Source organism: Triticum dicoccoides, chromosome 5B (genome assembly GCF_002162155.2).
Source record: "Triticum dicoccoides isolate Atlit2015 ecotype Zavitan chromosome 5B, WEW_v2.0, whole genome shotgun sequence".
NCBI classification, from domain to species: domain Eukaryota; kingdom Viridiplantae; phylum Streptophyta; class Magnoliopsida; order Poales; family Poaceae; genus Triticum; species Triticum dicoccoides.
The window spans coordinates 596,364,113-596,382,793 of record NC_041389.1 but is presented as its reverse complement, the minus strand read 5'-3'; the positions used below and the strand labels follow the sequence as shown (position 1 = coordinate 596,382,793).

Here is an 18,681-nt window from a genome sequence, read left to right as displayed (position 1 = left end):
GAGAGTCCATTTTGGCCTACGGTCAGTTGGATCACGTGTCTTCATATCTCATGTGATTCTAGATCCGTCTGTCCCACCCATCCACGGACATAGACCGGAAAGGGGAGAAGCAGGGATCGATCCTTAGTCTCCAGGGAGATCGCGGGCGCTACTAAGCCACTCCGCCCAAGTCCCATTCGTGGTAAGTAGTAGGGGCATGTCCTACTTGAGGCGTTTCGAGCCAGTTTTCTTTTTCTTTTTCCTTTCTTTTTTTGTTTTCTTTTGTTTCTTTTTTTACTTTCTCCTTTTTCCATTCTTACTTTTTCATTTTTTTCTTTGTTTTCATTTTCTTTTTTCTTTTGGTTATGTTGTTACATTTTTTCTGGTTTTCTTTGTTTTTTGGTTAGTATTCTACATTTTTTGTACATGTCAACAACATTTTTCTAGTACACGTCTATCATTTTTACAATGCAAATCAAACATTTTTGTAATACATGGTTAAGATTTTTCCTATACATATTTTTAACATTTTTCAAGTACAGAAGTAACAATTTCTAATACATTGTCAACATTTTTTATACATTTTAAACATATTTTTAAATGCTTGATTAGCAATTTTCAAATAAAAAAAATAACAATTTGCGAATACATGATCAACATTTTTTCTGTACACATGTAACATTTTCCAAACGCTTGATTAACATTTTTCAAACACTTGTTCAACATTTTTTAAATGCTTGATTAACATTTTTCTAATATTTTTTGTAGAGTGTTTTTTGTAATATATATATATTTAGACTATTTAAAAGTATAAAAACAAAAAAAATAGAAAAATGGAAACAGTAAGCAGAAAAAAAAGAAAAAAAACAGGCTGTGACCTGCCGCGTGCATGAGCAGGCCATCTCGCTCGCCCCTTCAGCGAGTCGGAAGTTGGATTCGCTGAGGGCGAGATATAGAGGCGCCCGTTGGAGAGGCCCTAAACTCGCCTCTAAATAAAATAAACATGGAGATGCCCTAATGAGGAGGAGGAGGTTAGCCTTGATGGCCAGGTGGTACCTCGGAAGGACACCTTTCGGTATTTGGGGTCAATGTTGCAGGAGGATGGGGGTATTGATGAAGATGTGAACCATCGAATCAAAGCCGGATGGATGAAGTGGCGCCAAGCGTCTGGCATTCTCTGTGACAAGAGAGTGCCACAAAAGCTAAGAGGCAAGTTCTACAGGACGGCGGTTCGACCATCGACCTGCAATGTTGTATGGCGCGGAGTGTTGGCCGACTAAAAGGCGACATGTTCAACAGTTAGATGTGGCGGAGATGCGTATGTTGAGATGGATGTGTGGCCACACGAGGAAGGATCGAGTCCAGAATGATGATATACGAGATAGAGTTGTGGTAGCACAAATTGAGGAGAAGCTTGTCCAACATCGTTTGAGATGGTTTGGGCATATTCAGCGCAGGCCTCCAGAAGCTCCAGTGCATAGCGGACGGCTAAAGCGTGCGGAGAATGTCAAGAGAGGGCGGGGTCGACCGATTTTGACATGGGAGGAGTCCGTTAAGAGAGACCTGAAGGATTGGAGTATCGACAAAGAGCTAGCTATGGACAGGGGTGCGTGGAAGCTTGCTATCCATGTGCCAGAGCCATGAGTTGGTTGCGAGATCTTATAAGTTTCACCTCTAGCCTACCTCAACTTGTTTGGGACTAAAGGCTTTGTTGTTGTTGTTGTTGTTGTTGTTGTTTATGGAGATGCCCTAAACCCTCAAAAGCCCAAACCCTTGTTCCCCACAGCCATTATCCAAAGAGACCCCGACGCCGAAGCGACCCAAGAGAAGAAACCCCCAACCCCAAATGGCGGCCGCATCCATGCTCACCACCGTCTTCTCCCCTCTCGCCCTCCTCCGCCCGTCGGCCTCCTTCGCGCGCCTGCGCCGCGCGGCTCCCGCCGCCGCCGCCGTCGTCGTGCGCGCCGCGGCCAAGTCTACCACGGCCGCGGCGGCCCCCAAGAAGAAGAGGGCGGCGCCGACCGGCATCACGATGCCCCGGCCCGTGTCCCCCGCGCTGCAGGCGTTCATGGGCGCCGCCGAGGTCCCCCGCACCGAGGCCATGAAGCGCATCTGGGCCTACATCAAGCAGAACAACCTCCAGGTATACCCACGCCCACGCGAGCTCCCCAAACCCTAGGTATCCCTTCCCTTGCCAGGCTGTTCGTTTGGCGTAGTAGTAATTGATTTGGATGTGAAAGACGAAGTCGGAAAGGATTGCGTAAGATGAGATGGAATCGCTCGGCCTTTTTGCTAGTGTCCAACAGGAGCAAATCTGAGATCCTGCCTTCAGGACAGGTGTAAAACTGTTGTTGGCGTTCGTTATGTGGCGTTGTGCTCTAGAGCCGCCTCACTGTCCATGTTCGCCGGATGTAGAAGCCCGGTGTATAACTCTACTTCTTAGAACGTCCCGTCATGTTTCCGTCTTGCTGGTATGCAGCGTTGGGTTCTTCTGCTGATGCATGTGGAATGTTCTTGCTCTTGTCTGATCCCTGTGCAAATTGATGTGTTCTTTCTATCTGCTTGTGGGAAGAACAGATGATTTGCTGCCACGTTTTGCTGGTATGTGTTGCACATCGGTTAGTACTTAGCAGAGTCTATGAAAGATGGTCCCATGAGAAGGAGCTGTGATGCTTCCAATGTGATAAAACTGACTGATGAATGTCTGAAACAGAGTTTTTTTCTCATGTGGCATTTGTACACATGTTGACATCCTTGCTGAACAGAGTTAATTTCTAGATTCAATGTGGCTGTGCAATTACTGAATGGTGGTATGCTTGCACAATATATATAGTGACTAGTGAATGAAGAGTGCATGGTTGATTTGATGAGGATGACTTGCCTCCTTATGTTCAAACGCATTAAGCTACTCGTCATACAACTATTTGGGTGAAGCATGAGATTTTCGTTCATTGGTGTGGAGTGATGTCACAAATGTGAAATCTAGCAGTAAATGTAGGATTTGCAGCAACATACAAGGACTTAACTACTCCCTCCATCCCATAATATAAGATCGTTTTTCAAGCTATGTTAGCTTGAGAAACGGTCTTATATTGTGGGACAAAGGGAGTAAGTATCTACATACGAACATGCTATTTTGTAGTTGCACTTCTCATTCTGTCCTGCTATTTTCCAGGACCCTGGGGACAAGAAGGTCATCGTGTGCGACGAGAAGCTGAAAGCCCTGTTTGCAGGCAGAGAGCGTGTTGGGTTCCTGGAGATTGCCAAGCTTCTGAGCCCGCACTTTGTCAAGACTCCGTGAAGCCTCTTCCATGGAGTAGTCGAGTTAGCGTAGATGGTTTCTACTTTGTGGTGGTCTTGAGGGTGCGTAGGTTTGTCTTGTTGGCCCGAGTTGGCTCGACTTCTAGGGTTCTTTAGCCCTCTGTGGACAATGTTAGGGTACCTCTGGCAGTAGAAATCTGGAACATCTTGACAGCTTTAAGCTCGTATGCTTGCAGACTCGGTTTGTGTTTGAATAGCAAGTGGTGTGGTCTGGAATCTAAGCGTGGCATACCAGTGGCTGGTGTGAGGGCTTGGAATGCAGAGTTCACTGCCCCATTCGTGACTGGCAAATCCACCAAACTGAGCACACGCAGTATTCAGATGGGCAGAGATTGTCCAATATGCACTCGCGTTCGCTGTTCTGCGCCCTCAGCCGTGTTTCACTGAGGCCGATCATTCCACTCATACCCCCTTCCAACATGGCAATGGTCCGCCGAGCTGCCATGCCTCAAATGAGACCAGAGGATGCTCTGGTGGGTGCGAGGAAGGCGAACTGCAGCTTATGCGATGTGATCTGAGGGTAGACAGACGCTTGGGAGTGCAGTGGATAGTCAGGCCTTCTTCAACTCTGGTCAGTTTTTCTCTTTGCTCTGATCAATGCGCGCGGCGAGTTTCCTGTTAATTCCTCGAGACAACACGCGCCCCTCTGCCGGCCTTTTCTTTTTCCCTCGAACAGTTTGGCGTTTCCACCATCCTGGCACCATTGCCAAGATCAACCTGATGATGGCCGCCTGGGATCCAAACCACCACCAGCTAGAATGATCCTACTACATGCTATTTTTAAATTATTAGGCAGCACAAAATGTGGACACAAGGCATTATTAGATTTATTAGATATGGTACAGTACGTAGGTGAGTTGTATCTATATCCCTGTTTAATAGTACAAATAGACACAGGCACCAACAGTGCCCTTACACGACCTCCGGCACACACTTGAGAATGTTCTTTTTGCGTAGTCCATATACTCCAGTACTCCCTCTGGTTTTTAGATACTCAATTTGACTACCGATCTACCTGCATTTTTTTTTGACTAACGATCAAAAGCATATCCTTTTTTCCCACAAAACCAAAAGTATATCATTGGATTCATATTTGAATGAAGTTTCTAAACATATAATTTGGGTGGCTTATAACATATACTCCCTCCGTTCATAAATATAAGTCTTTATAGAGATTCTACTATAGACCACATACAAATGTATATAGATGCATTTTAGAGTGTAGATTCACTCATTTTGCTCCGTATGTGGCCCATAATGAAATCCTTCGAAAGACTTATATTTAGGAACGGAGAGAGTATTTCGTTAGTCAAATTGATGACCTAAGAATGTGTGCATGCCCATGCATCCGTCCCGATGGAATGTGGATACTGTAAAATTCAGCTTGGACACATGTAAAGAGAGCTGCTATAAGTGTCGGCGTTTTTGTAGAAACACATTATAAACGTCGACTCTCACATACATTCATTCCTATGAGCACATGCACGTACACTTTACCCCTACGAGCATGCGACTACACACGCGGATGGAGTAGGAATGCTTGAACCGTTTCCACATACCCAATCCCATCTACTCCCTCCGTCCCAAAATTCTTGTCTTAATTTTGTCTAAATACGGATGTATCAAGTCATGTTTTAGTATTAGATACATCCGTATCTAGATGAATCTAAGACAAGAATTTTGGGACGGAAGGAGTAAAACACAACGTGCCACCGTACCCTGAATATTATGATAAACACAAAGCCGCACATTGGAATTCAAGGCAAATGGCAATATAAGTCTCACACAGATGTCTCGCTTTATTTCTGGATACCGCAAGTCGGAAACATAAAGAAATACTATCACTTTTGGCTGATCAGCGTCTTGAAGTTCACCGGCGTTGTGAATTGGGTTGTGCCATTGAAAAACGCAGATGCGGCCAGCTTAGGTTTTTTTTTGAAACTATGATGATTTTTATAGCAAATTCGGAAACTATACACTCTAAGGCCGAAAAGTCCCTTTTCGGCCAACAGGAGACAGACGGGGTGATACTTTTGATTTTTCTCCATTAGGGTGTATAGTTTCCGAATTTGCTATAAAAATCATCATAGTTTTTTAAAAAAATCCCAGCTTAGCGGCCTGCTCCGTCGGGTACTCCTCGTCCCAATACCAGTACCAGTGGCGGAGCTACACCAGAATTTCTGGGGGGCAAACACAAAATGTGAACATTTGAGGGGACGAAATACTAATTTTGCTTCCAACTAAGCCCTCTATTTATTTTTTTCTTCAGAAGAGAATTGTGCAAGGCTGGGGGGGCCACAGCCCCCCCAACACAACACTAAGCTCCGCCGGTGTCCAGTACTGCGAGCGGTTGGCACACGGCAGCCCAGAACCAGGTGCGCAGGAGCCTTGGCAGCACGCGCCCCCGGTGTTCACAAACCCTGTGCATCCATCAACAAACCACACCAACATTTTCAACTGACAGATGCATGACCATGTAAGAATGTCGACAACTTTGATAGAATTTACTGTAGGCCGACGGACTCATGTTGACTGCATCCGAGATTGCGTGAAAGTCGGCAATGGAGTAGCGGAGGCCACTGAGGTTGGAGGCGAGGCCGGCCATGAGTGGCTTGATGCCATCGTTGAACTCCTCCCGGAGGCTGGTAATGAGGCCCTCACAGCCATGGCGCACCACCGCCGTGCACAAGGTCGGGACGTTGATGATACCGAACTTCCTCGCGCCCAAGTTGTACAAGGTCATGATGTTGTCGCCGTAGGAGGAGATGAGGTGTGGGACATCGGTTTTGCTGTCCGAGCCCCCATTGTTGTTGATGTTGTAGATTAAGTAGAGGTCGGTGGTGCCGGTGCTGATGAGGAAGAGGGAATTGGACAACATCTTGCTCAGGTCTTGCGGGCTACGGTTGGCGCCCATCTGCCCTATCGTGTCCGCGAAGTTCTTCACTTGGTCCATCACCATCAGTGGGATGTCCAGTCCGGTGTCCTGCAAAATGGCATTAACATCAATGCGACTAACTGTAGTTGATGTCTAAGAACTAAATATATCTGTACCATTATTTGGTGTTTACACATTCCTGTAAATAGTACTCTCTCCATTTCTTTTTAGCCTGCATATAAGGTTTGGTCAAAGTCAATCTTTGCATAGTTTAACTAATTTTATATTAAAAAATATCAACATTCACAATATGAAATCAACATTTTCAGATGCACCATGAAATGTATTTTCATATTATATAGTTTAAGTAATGTAGATGTTCATATTTTTTAATATAAATTTGGTCAAACTTTGTGTAGTTTGACTTTGACCCAAACTTATACGCGGAGTAAAAAGAAACGGAGGGAGTACTGATATGTCTATGGATGTATGGTAGCTGAAGGTATGTTGACGAATGACGATGAATGCACATGCATTCCTGAAAAAAAAATGCATGCAAATTCAAATACTCGTGCATGCATGAAGGTGTCCACTTACGATGTCTCTCCAAATCCCAGAGGTCGCCGAAGCATAGTTGACTCCAGCAAAACCAGCCTCCATTTTTGTGGGAGGGCTCATCTCGAATCCCATAGCCTTTGCTGCATATCAATCAAGGGTATACACACCACTGGTTGATCAATATTCTTTCAAAAACAGAATAACTTAGATAATACTCCCTCCGTCCCAAAATAAGTCTTTCAAGTTTAGTATAAATTTCTACTAAAGTTAGTATATAGTTGAGACACTTATTTTGGGACAAAGGGAGTATATCCATTCATTTAAAAGGATTGATATTCTTCCTGATTTTTGACGAATTATATACGGTTCTATCCAGTTCAGACTGTAATGCATGTTTTAAGCCGACATAAAACTTAAAAATGCTAATGAAACCAAAACAAAGAAAATAGAAACTAGCCATGCTTATATATACATAGAACAGCAGAATATGCGATTGCTAGGATTCGAGCGAACATGGAGAAACATCGATAAATTCACATGCACACACCCTATCATATGAAATAAGATAAGAAAAGTTATATGCCTTATAAATTGAAATGAAGATGATATTCAGTAGTAGTCAAACCGAAACGGGATTTTTATGCCAATGTAATTGTTTGGTTAATTTTCATATCTTAGTTACGTCTTGGCAGCTGATAGCACATATCGAATACAGTGTGTACACTGTGCTATATATCTTTCAGTACTATCAGCCTGTCGCCTGCTTTTCTTTCCAGTCTGATCGTCCACAACGCTCCTGCTGTCCGCGACGCTACCGCTACGACTGCGGAGGATGTTCGAGTATATAGGCATATATCTGTATACGGTAGACTATGATTTGTAACCATCTCCTGCCTTATCTCGAGGGGAGACTTCTTGCTCTCCAAGCCTTGTACTCTATATAAACCGCCCAAGAGGCTCAATACAATATACATCAATTCCACCAAACCCCTCTCTATTCTGTTCTAACAAGTACCGTTTTTCAACAGCTAGCCACCATGTCGGTAAAGTAAAACAATTTCTCTTGCAGGAAAGTAAAACAAATTCAGGCTATACTACATGAGAAAATAAGACTATATTAAATGGAAACCAGTTGGCAAACAATGGATGTTGGTTGAGTAATAATGTTAGAACACGTAGATCAATTGTGTTGTGCACAAGTGGCCATGTCAGTTGTCTTGAACGGTAAGCAAATTATGAAAAATAGACATAGCGTGATGGGATCAAAGTTAGCAACTTAGCATACCGATGAAGTCAGCCAAGTTGAATCCGTTGCTGAATCTTCCGGTGGCCACGGAATTGGGGAAGTCTATGCCATAGTAGGAGTGATTTGCTCTTACGGGGTTCCCTACCTCGTTGTTCTCTAGGTAGTTGTTGTTGCCGACGTCCGTAAACCCGTCCCCGAACGCCGAATTTCGTGTTTTGACCCTTTTTAGAAAGTATTTCAGGATCTGGTCCCGGTTTGAATTTTTTTTCGAGATTTGACCCTTTTGCCTACCGCCAGGGCATTTGGCGGTAGGGTTAGATAGCCTACCGCCAGGTCCCATGGCGGTAGGAAACTTATCCACGTCAGCACGCGGAGACGGCGCCGTCCCCCTCCGTCGCACCCTACCGTCATGGGCCCTGGCGGTAGGCTGTCTAACCTTACCGCCAGGGGCCCTGGCGGTAGGGTGCGGGGCAGTTATTTCGCCCGAGACCGCGCCCCTTTCCTTCTCCCCACCCCTCCCCTCCCCCAAGTCGGCAGTTTCTCCTTTCTTTCTCCCCCAAGTCGCCCCTCTCTCCCTCTCTCATCTCCTCCACTCCCCCCCTTGGATCTTCACCGATTCTTCACCGTTTTGGCGGATCCAGATGGCCCCGAGGAGAGAACCGTAAGCTCCTCCGATCCCTCCAATTAGTTTTTGCAAACTTGCTACCGATTCGACGCATTATTTGCTTGAAATCCCTCATGTTTTTGAACTTAGATTGATTTTTTTTCCACCTAAGATTGATTGTAGTTGTAGTTCTTAGTTCTTTAGTAAGTAGTGGTATTGGATATGTACTCTAATCAATAGTTCATATGTTAGTGTGAAGATGAACCCTAGTTCATAATTTTTTTGTTAAAAAAATTATGATGTATTGTTGATAAAGGGATGAACCCTAGTTTGATGATGCATGTTGATATGATGATATGCTCTAGTGTGAAGATGAACCCTAGTTTGATGATGCATGTTGATATGATGATATGAAGATATTGTTTGGAAAATTTTGTTTAAAAATATGAAGCTATGATGTATGTTGGAGGTTTTTTTTTATATGATGCATGTTGATATGATTTGATCCATCATGTGTAGTAGATGTTGTTGGAGGAATATGCTTAAAATTTGATCTTGATATGATTTGAGTTCATTGTTTGTTTATGTATGCTTATGCTTATGGTGCTTTTGTTTATGAAACTCTATTAAGGCGGCCAGCTCTTGCGGACAACATCCGCCCACGGTACTGCATGCTGGACTGGGCATTCGACAAGGGTAATCGTGCCTGTTTCATAGAGAACGGAGAGGTAAGTGATATGAAAGAAATTTTGATCAAAGTTCTCGGATTGATGAAAATGATTTCCTAACTTTTTGGCGTTCACTTTTTAACAGACGCTCCAGCCACTGCGCATGAGGGGTCACGGGGTTCATGGGCATATGGACTACGACGAGCGCTACGCGCCGTTCTTCAAGAGAGCCCGTCTGTTGGGTTTCGTGCTGCAGTTCAAGCGTCAGCCGCCGACGCTTGTCCACGCGGCTCTCACAGCTCTGATTGACCGTTGGAGACCGGAGACCCATTCTTTCCATCTGCCATGCGGGGAGATGACGGTGACCCTAGAGGACTGGGGGATGATTACTGCAATGCCGATCGAGGATCATGCACTCACCGGTCGAGTGGAGAGGGCCAACTGGCAGGAGAGGGTCACCACCCTCATCGGCGACTGCCCCAGTGCCAAGAGTAACCGTACATCCGGTGTGCCGTTGCCCTGGCTCTCGGAGCACCGGAGGACATGCCCCCAAGGCGCAGATGAGGCGACTGTGGAGTTGTACGCGAGGTCCTATCTGTGGTATATTCTCTCGGAGGTCGTGTTTCCAGACAGCTCCGAGAACTCTGCCAACTGGGCGTATCTGTTCTTCCTAGCGGACTAGGATGCAGGGTACAGTTGGGGGACGGCATTTCTCGCCTACCTATACTGTTCGGTAAGAGAGTGTCTAATTGCGTACCTACCTATGAAAGTGTGTCCATGACATTTTCTTATATCTGATCCTCATTTGATGTTTTGCAGCTTGACGATGCAACGCAGAGGACGGGAGACAAGTCCAATATGGGTGGCTTTGTCTGGGCCTTCTCCATTTGGATGTGTGCCGGTGGGGCGTCCGCAGAAGTTGCCAAGACGCCCATGGGAAGACTATGGCGAAGAAGGCGAGAGTGGGACGTTGTCAAACTCTACACGGGCCTAAACAAGACTTCGTACAAGACCTACACCAACGAGTTGGACGCTTTGACGCATACGCAGGTATATGAACTCGCACAACACCTTTCTCTTTGATTCCGCTATTGACCGAGAGTGCGAACTTACCAAGGTATATGTAATAGGTAATCTGGTGCCCGTATCGACAAGAACGAGAGTGGGCCTTTGATCTGAACGTGATGTGCGATGCGGACCGTGGTATCTGGCGGTGCATCGTGCCCATGATCTGTGTGTACGCCGTCGAGTGGCATTTGCCACAACGCGTGGCCACGCAGTTTGGGATTTATCAGCATACTCCACCGGGCCAGCCCACCGATACCGGCGGCCACACGCTGCACCTGTGAGCTCTTTGTTCTCCGTGAGATTATCATGTTTCTTGTTGCTTATGGTGATCTCATTGCGCTTATGATGATTCTTGTTGCTTATGCCTTGCAGGATGAGCCGGCAGAAGAATCAGTCGATCACAAACTGGGGAGAGGAGCATAAGACTCATGTGACGGAGTGGAACCGATGGAGGTGGCGTAAAGACGTGGAGAGGAGAGTGACTAACTGGGATGATTACCTGGGCCAACACATGAGGTGGTACGATGATGGCCAGAAGCACCGTCTTCGTCTCAGGCCTCGATGGACGGCAGAAGACATCGCGGAGCTGGAGTGGGCTGACCCCGATGAGCAGGCATACCAGACCGGCATCAGAGACATGCACAGTGGATTTAGGGAGTTTGCACCCCTCATCAACAGAGTGGTACGTTTGAACCAACGGTCGTATTTAAAATATTTTATTCGTCAACGTGACTGACTTATGCCGTTGCAGTCCGGTGAGCTGAACAGATGCATCTTTGAAGCCTCAGATGCACTAGGTCATCTTTCCGGGAGCGTACAATCTGAGACCAGAGTCAGGCGGACAATGAAGGTACAATTTCAGTCTCCTCGGAACAGATGCATCTTGTTCACTTGTAGTCAGTCGATCTGAACTTATTATGACCTTGCTTCATTGTGAGTGCAGAAGTTCGTGCAGCATTGTCGCAAGCTGGTAGGGCTGCTTGGGTGTGCTGGAGCTGGGTCAGTTGAAGCTCATCAGCCTGTAGCCACACAGGGTATCATCGGCTCATCAAGCCATGCTCCCTCGTCGTCTAGGTTGGTTGGAGAGGAGGAGGAGGAGGAGGAGGAGGAGGAGGAGGAGGAGGCCATATATGAAGAAGGGGAGGAGGATGATGAGAGCAACGGGGAGGAGGAGGAGGAGGAGGAGGCCATATATGAAGAAGGGGAGGAGGATGATGAGAGCAACGGGAAGGAGGAGTACGATGAAGATTATGGACCTCCAGCAACTCAAACGTCTCAAGCATCTCAACTGCCGAAGAAGAGGAATCCGAAGAAGAAGGATTTGCTGAGTCCGGACCCTTTCCAGAGACCGGTTCCTCGACGGCCCAAGAAGAAGACCGAAGAGCATCGTTCAAAGAGTAACGAGGACCGTACCTCCAAGAGGGGAAGGAGCAACTGATTATGCTCTTGGATAGTTGGCTCTTTTAGTTTCGTTGAACTTCGTTTGATTGAACTATTCGGGTGGTTATGAAGCTACGTGGAACTATGTGTTTGCTATTTGTGGATCTATGTGTTTGCTATTTGTGAAACTATGTGGAACTCAGTTTACTAATTAGTTAAAGTTCGTTTGAAATGTTTTATGCACTTCAAATTTGTTAATGTGTATGTGATGCCCAAGTTTAATTGTTTGAGATCTGTGATATTGTTGTCATATTTGTGAAAATTGCTATAATATTATTGTCATATTGAATTTGAAAAGAAGCAAGCAAATGAACTTAAATTCATAAAACACAGGACCCTACCGCCAAGGCCCCTAGTGGTAGGGTCAGAGAGCCTACCGCCAGGGCAACTCAATTCTTCGTTACAGAATCGTTACACTGAAAAAACAAGACCCTATCGCCAAGGCCCCTGGCGGTAGGGTCAGACAGCCTACCGCCAGGGCAACTCAATTCTTCGTTACAGAATCATTACACTGAGATAGGACCCTACCACCAGGTGCTCTGGCGGTAGGTTTGGACAGCCTACCGCCAGGCCTCCTGGCGGTAGGTACTTATCCACGTCAGTGCAGTCAAACGGCCGCCGTCCCCCTCCGTCGCACCCCTACCGCCATGGGCCGTGGCGGTAGGCTATCTAACCCTACCGCCGTAGGCCTTGGCGGTAGCAAAAGGGTCAAATCTCGAAAAAATTTCAAACTAGGGTCAGATCCTGAAATCCTTTCCAAAAAGGGTCAAAACACGAAATTCGGCCTCCCCGAACACAAACAATGCCGGCCGCACTGGCTGCACTTGGTCAGCTGCATGCACAAGACGCACCTTAAAAGCTAGGCCAAGAACAGTAGCAGTTCATCATGAAAGTAATGGTGGGCGAGTACGTACGGCAATATGTTTGGCACGAGGGGCAGAGCGAGATGCAGCTCTGGGGGCACCTGTCGGGGTAGGTGCCCGTGCACCCCGGCCGCTTCTTCTCCGTGTCCGTGCACGTGAACTTGCTGTTGGTGTTGCTGCCTCTCCCGTCGGTGGTGACCGCCAGCATGCCCATGAGCGCCGCCCCGAGCGCAAACGCCGCCGCGGCGGCTGGCCACCGCGCCATGGCTGCGAGCTTGTCGAGGCTAATCGGTTGAGCAAGGGTGGGTCTGCACGTTGCTGGTTTCAGTTGATGTTCTGGGTGGTGCCCTTCTATAGGCTAGCATGCATGCTGGGTAAAGCTGATGGCGCGCCGGAGAGCACGGCGGGCAGGGTCAGAGGTGTACGATAGTAGGATTTTTCTTATCACAGCATCTCCAACGGGAGCGCCAAAAGACGCGTGCGGTAAACTATCATTTTAGCGCGCGCGGGACGTTTTCGCGCGCTCCAGCGAAAAACTAGCGCGCGGTAAACGATTGCGTGCGCGCGGGAGAAAGTGGGCGGCCGCGCACTAGATTTGTCGCACCGCTTCTGGCGCGCCTATAAATTGCGGCGCTCGCCACGCGTCCTCCCATCGCTATCCACACTGCCACGCGCGCTCTCCCCGCTTCCTCTGCTTCCTCTACGGCTTCCTCGCCCCGCCACCGATGCGCCACCATCGCACCACCATGCCGCTGCGCCGCCAGGGATCTTCGGGCTACCGCGGTGTCCGCGAGCGCCCCTCCGGCGCCTTCTATGCTAAGATTCGGTCCGGCGACGTCCGCCTTGGCCTCAGCATGTTCGAGTCCGTGCACGAGGCCGCCCACGCATACGACGAGGCGGCGTGGCGCCTCCAGAGGCCTCGCGCATAGATGAACTTCCACGATGTCCAGACGTGCGCGCAGGTGCAGCCGTCGCCCCTCCGCCTCGTCTTATAGCAAAACAGGACCGGGAGGAACACCGTCGGCGGCAGCGCCGCCTCCTCATCGCCGAGGAGGACGAGCATGCCATGGCAGAGTGGTGCCGGCGTTACCCGTAGGAGGAGGACGTCAAGAACGCCTTCTGGGCGGAGAGGACGGCAAGGCGCCGCACGGAGCGGGCGGACATGCGTCGGCGGAAGGCACTGGCCATATCGCAGATTGATCTCGTTAACGCAGGTGGGGAGTCTTCTTTGAATCAGATGATTCTCGTTGGAAGACGCGTGGCTCGATACCTCAGACAACACCATCGAGAATGATAACTCGGAGTAGGTTCTAGTTGCACCGTAGTTTTTATCTAGTTGTACCGTAGTTTTTTTTATCGTGGTTGACTAGTTTTTTTATCTATCTATGCTATGATGAACTATGTATGCATTGTGAAATACTCCCTTCGTTTTTTTTTAGTCCGCATATAAGATTTGGTCAAAGTCAATCTTTGTAGAGTTTGACTAACTTTATATTAAAAAATATAAACATTCACAATATGAAACCAATATTATCAGATGCACCATGAAACGTATTTTCATACTATATAGTTTTAGCATTGTAGATGTTCATATTTTTTTATATAAATTTGGTTAAACTTTGTGTAGTTTGACTTTGACCAAATCTTATATGCGGAGTAAAAAGAAACGGAGGGAGTATCTATGTATCGTTTTTTTAATATATGCATATGCTTTTCTATATTTAGTTCGGAGTACATATGTTGTTTGTGCGAGAACGCACACAGTGTTTTGCAGCGGCTGCTGGAGCGACTCGTGCGCGCTAAAATTTGCAGTGGGGGCACTAAAACAGACGATCCGCGTGCTGCAAATGGATTTTTAGCGCGGTGCACGGCGGCTGGGATGCTCTCAGCAAAGTACGTAAGCATCAAGTTAAACCAGCTAGACGATGGAAGAACTACGGATGCACGCATGCATAACTTCGAAGTGAAAAGTCAATGGACGACAACCACGTGCAGCATTTTAGTTTCTCTCTACACAAGCTACCTGTTTTTTTTTTCATTTAGATTCAGGCTGAAAAACGGATATAAAGGCCAAAAGTCGTCATCTAATATAAACAGAAGCTGCTCCAAAATTTTCCCTGTATGTGTTGTCACCTACTCCCTCCATCCGGAAATACTTGTCCTAAAAATAATTGTATGTAGACTTATTTTAGTTATAGATACATCCATTTTTATCCATTTCTAAGACAAGTATTTTCGGACGGAAGGAGTACAAGTCAAAAGTCAGCATCCCGAATCTTAAAACCCAAGCATGACTGAGATTAATTCAAATATCAACCTGCATCCTACTCCCTCCGTCCTTTGAAGAGTGTACTTCCAACTCTGTTGGAAAGTCAAACCTTTTTATGTTTGACCGTATTTATACAATAATGCATCAAAATTTATGCCATCAAATTAGTAGCATTAGATTCATTATAAACTATATTTTCATCATATACCTATTTTGTTTCATAAACATTGATATATTTTTGCACAAAATCGGTCAAACATTGAGATAGTTTGACCCTTCAACAAAGTTGGAAGTACACTCTTTAAAGGACGAAGGGAGTAAGTATCTATTCAGACATTGTTTTCTGGACTAGTCAACCACTCATCCCGCCTGAAACCAGCAATCCATGCAATAACTTTGCTTGGACTGGGTTTTCTTTTCAAAACAGAAGCAAGATTAGCCTCATCGTTACAGAATATAATTGTCTAGTTAATGAATAAAAAACCGGGCTAAAACCGATACAAACAGACCATATACAGACCACTCACAAAATCATGAAACCCATGACCGCACGACCGACCTGAAACATTCCCAAAGAGTAAGTTACAAAGCTCTTTCACGAAAAGAGCCTCAGAGTTAATTAGGTGCCAACACTTGTGACCATTCATTCTAGTTTTGCAACCCAGACCGAGCTGCCGCGCTCTGAACTGCAAGGTTTGGCTTCGTTCGACTGAAAGAGGTGCTCCATGTTAGACAAGTTGTCTAGGATAGGGATACTAGTTTAAACATGTACTCTAACTTCTATCCTTTTTTCTGTCCAAACTCTCCTGTAATCGTGACCGATCTGTTTACGATCGATCTCTCTAGTACGCCACGACAAACCTTCTATATAATATAATATGGCCCAGACGAAGAGTTCACGCTTCCACAATATCTTGCTATGCTCCATGCCAGCCGCGCGGACCGATGCTCCTGGACGAGGAAGTCCGAGGCAGATCTCGTCTGCTCCTCGGATCTGGCGCTAGATTCTAGCGCTGGTCTGGCCGGATCATCTGTGGCGGAATTTGCTACAAAACCTGCTGCTTCACCTGGATCTTCTGTGGTGAGGTCTAAAATAGCACATGTGTTTCCTCCTCGGCATACAAGATCTCAGTCAGGTATTGTCAAAGAAAAACAGTACACTGATGGTACGGTCAGGTATGACAAAATCAAGCGTGCGTTTCTTACTAGCACCGGTGAGCCAACTCATTTACATGATGTCCTTGCTAATAAAGATTGGAAGAAAGCCATGGATAGTGAATATGATGCACTTGTTAAAAATAAAACTTGGCATCTAGTACCGCCAAAGAGGGGTAATAATGTGATTGATTGTAAGTGGGTATACAAAATCAAAAGAAAAGCTGATGGAAGCATAGACAGATACAAGGCTCAACTAGTTGCAAAGGGTTTTAAGCAAAGGTTTGATATTGATTATGAGGATACTTTTAGTCCTGTTATTAAAGCAGCTACTATTCGACTTGTATTGTCCACTGCTATTTCCAGAGGATGGAGTCTACGACAGCTAGATGTTCAGAACGCGTTTCTTCATGGTGTTCTTGAGGAAGAAGTGTTCATGTGGCAGCCACCAGGATATGAAAACAAAGGCACACCACATTATGTCTGTAAGTTGGATAAAACCTTGTATGGGCTGAAACAGGCCCCAAGAGCTTGGTACTCGAGGTTAAGCACACAGTTACAAAAGCTTGGCTTTACACCATCAAAGGCAGATACCTCACTATTTTTCTATAGTAAGAGCAATGTTACCATATTTGTTCTTGTTTATGTTGATGATATAATTGTTCCTAGCTCAAGTCCAGATGCCACCTCCTGTCTGCTTAAGGATTTGAAACTAGAGTTTGCTCTCAAGGACTTGGGGGATCTTCATTATTTTTCTTGGAATTGAGGTCAACAAGATCAAAGATGGCATAGTTCTTACGCAGGACAAGTATACTACTGATATTCTTCGAAGAGTAGGTATGGAACAGTGTAAGTCTGTCAGTACACCTATCTCTACTTCAGAAAAACTTACTGTTGAAAGTGGAGAGGCACTTGGATCAGAGGATGCAAAAAAGTATCGAAGTGTTGTAGGTGCATTGCAATATCTGACTCTTACACATCCTGATATTTCCTATTCTGTGAACAAAGTATGTCAGTATTTACATGCTCCTACTACAACTCTTTGGACTGCAGTAAAAAGGATTTTGAGGTATCTCAAGTTTACAGGAGGAGTTGGGCTTCAGATTATGAGGTCCTCGTCTCTACTTGTGTCTGCCTATTCTGATGCAGATTGGGCAGGGTGTGCTGATGATAGGAGGTCCACAGGTGGCTTTGTTGTGTTTCTGAGAACAAATCTTGTGTCATGGAGTGCAAGAAAACATGCTACAGTCTCAAGGTCAAGTACTGAGGCAGAGTATAAGGCTTTATCTAATGCTACAGCTGAAGTGATGTGGATTCAGACATTGCTTCATGAACTTGGAATTAAAGTTCCACAAGCTGCAAGATTGTGGTGTGACAACATTGGTGCAACCTATCTTTCAGCTAATCCTGTTTTTCATGAACGTACAAAGCATATTGAGGTTGATTTTCATTTTGTCAGAGAAAGAGTAGCACGCAAGTTGCTTGATATAAGGTTTATTCCAACAGGTGATCAACTTGCTGATGGCTTCACAAAACCTCTCACGATGAGAAGGTTAGATGACTTCAAATACAATCTCAACCTTGGTAAACTTTCATAGGGTTTAGATTGAGGGGGAGTGTTAGACAAGTTGTATAGGATAGGGATACTAGTTTATACTTGTACTCTAACTTCTATCCTTTCTTCTGTCCGAACTCTCCTGTAATCGTGATCGATCTGTCTACGATCAATCTCTCTTGTACGCCATGGCAAACCTTCTATATAATATAATGCGGCCCAGACGAAGGGTTCACGCTTCCACAATATCTTACACTCCAGCCTCTTCGTGATGTTACTGAATCTATGCAAGGTTGGCCTCTTCAAGTTGGAAGCTATCTTGAGCTTGAGGAGGTTGCACTTGACAGGCGCTCTCTTGCACCGGATGTGAAGCAAAAACCCCTGCACCGCCTCCTATGGCATATCCCAGTGTTGGTTCTACAGACGATAAGGATGTGCAGCTCTATGGTTGCTTCTCCCCTCATGCTAGGGCCAGTTCACTGTCACTGCCTGCCCGACCCTCCAAGTGTGTTGCCTCCATGGGCGAGGCCATTCTTGTGGTCTTGGCTCCGGTGATGTAGATCATGCCAAAGCTTTAGGGGATGTGTGAGGAACTGGTTTCACCACTATTAGGGGAGCATCTATAGGAGGGCTTGCTCGTGTCCTTGGTTGTGGCTTTGGCTCCCTCTCTAGCCACCCCGGTATTTAGTCAAGTGTCGGCATATGAAGAGAGGGGTTGCCTTGATGCTAGTTCCATGCACTCGCGTGAGCCCATCAGGTTGATTGTTCTCGTGGGTGATGATAATGTTGTGGCTAGTGTGTTTGTGCCTAATATCGAGACCCTCTTTGCCGCCAAGATTTGTGATTTTCTCACTGAATTAGATTCTGGAAAATCTGGAAAGGTGATTAGGTGCCTCTTGAAGGAAAAAAGCATCCAGGGACAAATGCAAGAAGGGTGGTGCTAGTACTCAACCCGGCATCCTCAATGAGAAATTTTCTAGGAGGAAAAACAAGAAGGGTGGTGCTAAAGGGAATGTGTAGGTGGTTTCATGATGGATAGTTTTTGGATTTCTAGGATGCAAGCAGGGCTCGGTTGTGCAT

General features: G+C 46.1%; 2 protein-coding genes across 2 annotated transcripts; one reads left to right on the top strand and one right to left on the bottom strand.

Annotated features, from left to right (window-relative positions):
* The first annotated feature begins 1,754 nt into the window (after window positions 1-1,754).
* On the top strand, window positions 1,755-3,516 carry LOC119311908 (protein TRI1-like). Its single transcript, XM_037587624.1, has 2 exons — window positions 1,755-2,122; window positions 3,155-3,516. The coding sequence occupies exons 1-2, from the start codon at window positions 1,826-1,828 to the stop codon at window positions 3,278-3,280; spliced, it is 423 nt and encodes a 140-aa protein (XP_037443521.1). The 5' UTR covers window positions 1,755-1,825; the 3' UTR covers window positions 3,281-3,516.
* A 1,625-nt stretch (window positions 3,517-5,141) lies between these two features.
* Window positions 5,142-8,319, bottom strand: LOC119310231 (GDSL esterase/lipase At1g71691-like). The gene is made up of 6 exons (XM_037586045.1): window positions 8,019-8,319; window positions 6,773-6,873; window positions 5,806-6,283; window positions 5,642-5,762; window positions 5,415-5,455; window positions 5,142-5,227 (listed from the first exon to the last, which is right to left on the bottom strand). Exons 1-6 carry the CDS (start codon window positions 8,317-8,319, stop codon window positions 5,142-5,144), a joined length of 1,128 nt encoding a protein of 375 aa, XP_037441942.1.
* Between the last annotated feature and the right edge of the window lie 10,362 nt (window positions 8,320-18,681).

Coding starts and splice junctions, on each gene's coding strand:
- LOC119311908 (XM_037587624.1), top strand. CDS start 1,826: ATGGCGGCCGCATCCATGCTCACCACCGTCTTCTCCCCTCTCGCCCTC. Junction 2,123..3,154: donor TCAAGCAGAACAACCTCCAG/GTATACCCACGC, acceptor GCTATTTTCCAG/GACCCTGGGGACAAGAAGGT.
- LOC119310231 (XM_037586045.1), bottom strand. CDS start 8,319: ATGGGACCTGGCGGTAGGCTATCTAACCCTACCGCCAAATGCCCTGGC. Junction 6,284..6,772: donor CTGGGATTTGGAGAGACATC/GTAAGTGGACAC, acceptor GCCATTTTGCAG/GACACCGGACTGGACATCCC. Junction 5,456..5,641: donor CCGTGTGCCAACCGCTCGCA/GTACTGGACACC, acceptor GCTCCGCCACTG/GTACTGGTATTGGGACGAGG.